Source organism: Pyxicephalus adspersus, chromosome 4, assembly GCF_032062135.1.
Source record: "Pyxicephalus adspersus chromosome 4, UCB_Pads_2.0, whole genome shotgun sequence".
NCBI lineage: Eukaryota > Metazoa > Chordata > Amphibia > Anura > Pyxicephalidae > Pyxicephalus > Pyxicephalus adspersus.
Window position 1 is genome coordinate 73644391 of NC_092861.1, and position 3797 is coordinate 73648187.

Consider the following 3797-nt stretch of genomic DNA (forward strand, 5'->3'; position numbering starts at 1 on the left):
ATTACATTAGTTGTATTGGCATTTTTTATTGATACCAGTTTTCAATGTAAGCAGTAATGGCTATATCATGTGTCTAAAAACCTTATACAGGGGATGGGCACTCAGACTGGAACAGTCTATACGGCAATCATTGTAATGTGTATATAAATGTAGTGTGTAATTGTAAGATGTTTGTGGTGGATCATCTCCTGTCCTCCCAAACATGTTTAAATTTGTTCTTTAGTTAAAATGGAAAGCAGTGCTATCTGGAGGGGCAAGGAACCAATTTAGAGACATCAAATGGGAGGGACAAGTGGTTTTAATATTTCCCACCCCTAAAAACGTATCACACTCGAAGCCACTAAAGACAATCTGAATGCATCAGCAAAATTATTACAGAACAAAAATACAAAAAGCCTGGGTAGACTGCAGCCTTTTGAAATATATTCCCTTTCATTCTACTGGTTTTCTCTGTTCACTGCCACTCTGGGTACAGGATGCACACTCACTTCACCATCTGATCATTGCTACAGATAGCTTTTGGGTGTCTAGCCGTTGAGGTTAATAAGCAAAAAGCAGGAACTTTTTAGAAATGCATGCTTGTTCCACCATGTTCTGGCAGGGATTTTTATTAATGTATTTTGTCTAAGCAAAAAATATATTATATATGCTACAGGTGTACTGATGTTCAAGAGATTTAAAGTGCCAAAAGTATATTCTTAGACTTAACACTGGGTAAAAGATGCATGTTAGGAAACAATAAATGTTTTACATCTTACATCATCCTACAGCATCTTACCTTCATCCTTTTTTATACTTCCTTGTTCTTCCTTTCCAATAGTTTTCTCCGCAAGTGTTTGAACTGCATATAGAATTTTTTTGATGGTCGCTTCCACCTGGTCTGAAAAATCCTGGACATATTTTTCATCAGACTCTTGGTTCCCTTTAATAGGCAATATTTCAGTAAATTATGGACAGCATTCAAAATAGGAGAAAGATTAATTGCACAGAATATAATCTACAAAAATATTTGTAAAGAAGTCTACAAAGTGTATAGTGAAAGAACCACAGCAGTGGTTTCTAAACACTAGGATTACATTATGAACACACACATGCCATTGTGAACACTCTAGAAAATAAAATTACTTTGGTGCCACTGAATGTGTGAACCATGTATATATCAAGTGATTAAAACATGAGCAGTTTTACCATGATGAATTCACATAAAAGAAAACATGCATCATAGAATTTAACATACAATACACTCAAGAGTTAGGAACACTATAATGTTGCATGTGCCCGAGTGGCTTCAGCAGATAAAAAAAAAGAAAAAAGAAAAATATCAAATATAAAAAGATACAGTTTAACAAGTCTGTGTGATAATGAACGTCTTGTCTTGCTGGCTTAAGTAACACCGCAAAATACCTCTATTATAAAGTTTTTTTTCATTATTTTGCGCTTCAGAGGAAAATACATGCATTTTAGCTTTGAGAGAACTGCTAGTACAAAAACCACATTAATAGGTTTAGCAGGCACCAAAAAGAAAAATGTCCAACCCAAAAGTAACTGTTCAAGCAAATATATATTTTTTTTTTATCACCATCAACATTTAACCTTTTAGCTTACTCTTTGCTCTTCCAATTGCCTGCAGACGAGATTTCCACAAAGAGAATTCCCTGCCTGCGATTCGTATCTCTTCTCTGAGGTAGTGGATGCTCTTCAGAAAGATCATGTGCTGTGCAGCCTCTTTAACTTCTGTCTCCGGGAGAACAAACATCAACTCAACATCCCTTAAATCAGCGGCGATCTCTTGCATGGTGTCCAGTGCAGCTTAACAAGCTTCAAAGTTTGTCCTGAATATCAAAAACAAAATCAAACTGTCTTAATCCTAATTTTTAAAGAAACATCATATTATTCAAATTTTATTTTAACCATATCAGAGATCGAATTCCAAAATGCCTTTGAATTACATGCTCACCAAGAATAAAAGGGAGTACCACCAGGCTGTAGCCGGATCTTATCCACAGCTGCTTTAGATGTTCCCATTTCTTTTAGCATTTTTTCCACTGAAGAACTAAGCTTCTTCCAGTCACTGTCTGACTTGCGCATAGTGCACATCTTTGGTAACCAGTCGGCAGTAGCAGGAGATGGATTATTCAGTTCTGTTGCCTTGGAAATGTTGTCTCCATTCTCACAGACTGTTACAGGACAACACTCTAAAAACCATGACAGCTCCTTTAGAACAACAATGCATTGTGTAATCAGGTGCTGAAGTCTGTCAAGCCATTGTTGCACCCCATCCTGAGGTGGAAAAGCAATCTTGTAGTCATTAGATGTATTTAGGCCTGAATGAATATCCTGAATGCTGCTTAACAATTTTCTGAAATATAAAAATGAAAAAGATTGTGTTGAAAATGTGGAGTGAAAACCTTAAAGCTACTTACTTACTCTAATGCAACTTTTCTAGATCTTTCTAACATTAAGGAAACCCTTTAAACTTTCAGGTCTTAGGGAACTGCTGCTACAAACAATATATCCACAACTCACAGTACATTAGAGTGGTGGTGAATGTGTTGAATGCCTCCTACATTGCTGGGCATTGGGAGTATTATGACCCTTACAGATAGCTAAACGGATCATTGGTAAGAGGTTCAAATTGCTCATGGCTTAAGGAACCTCTAGCAACCTCTGGAGAAACTCTAGTTAAGAAACATTGCTCTAAAAATGTGGGTAGTCAGGGTCTTAAACTATTCGACTGAATTATAGTGAGTACTTGGCGATTTCCTATTACTACAAGATGTACATTATAAGGAGAATATGCTTTATCTAAACCTGGTTAGCAGGAAAAACACACACACCATAACAAAGGGAAGGGAATGAAGCAGCACTTCACAGAAAATGTTTATGCGTCATGTATAAGTCCAGTTACACAAAGTCATCATAAATTGTTTAACAAGACAAAGCCTGAAATATACCTGAAAATAATACAGTGCTCGGTAACAGTTGTAAGGGAGCTCCTCTGCTTCACTAGGACCCTAAGAAGGTGACCAGAGAAACCCTTGCATCGCTCAATGTTCCCCAATCCTAGTTCCTGGGCAAAAACACAGATATATTAGACACTGTTCTTTCTTCAAGTAAACATTCTTCATTCATTTAGGAAAATATCTGTTTTTTGCGGCTACATTTTTAATAATTACTTCCTGTAATAAATGTTTTCTTTCCATTTTTTAATGGCAATCCTCCTCTCTGGTATTCCACTAACCCTACTCTCTCCTGTACAATATATTATGAATGCTGCAGCCAGACTCATCCATCCTTCCCACTGCATTTATTAATATTATACAGTATTTATATAGCGCCATCATATTACGCAGCGCTGTACAAAGTCCATAGTTGTGTCACTAACTGTCCCTCAAAGGAGCTCACAATCTAATATCCCTACTATAGTCATATGTCATTAATGTAGTCTATGGTTAATTTTAGGGGGAAGTCAATTAACCTAACTGCATGTTTTTTGGGATGTGGGAGGAAACCCACGCAGACACAAGAAGAACCTGCAAACTCCATGCAGATAGTGTCCTTGCTGGGATTCGAACCTGGGACCTAGCGCTGCAAAGGCTGGAGTGCTAACCTCTGAGCCACCAAGCTGCATCTCTTTGCAGTTTTCTTCACTGGCTTTCATTTCACCTTAGAATCGAATTCAAAGCTCCTGTGCTTTACCTTCAAATACCTCCACAGTTCCTGTTCGACTTACATTTCTGACCTGCTAAAAAAAAAAAAAAAGTACTCCCCCAGCCGCTCTCTCCACTCCTCCAACG

At 37.4% G+C, this 3797-nt stretch overlaps 1 protein-coding gene across 1 annotated transcript in view; it reads right to left on the reverse strand.

Moving 5' to 3' along the window:
* MDN1 (midasin AAA ATPase 1) overlaps positions 1-3797 on the reverse strand; it is a 98408-nt gene that overhangs the window by 16322 nt on the left and 78289 nt on the right. Inside the window, 4 exon segments of the mRNA XM_072408636.1 lie at positions 779-922; positions 1606-1832; positions 1958-2359; positions 2955-3070. Coding sequence (XP_072264737.1) covers positions 779-922; positions 1606-1832; positions 1958-2359; positions 2955-3070 — 889 coding nt within the window.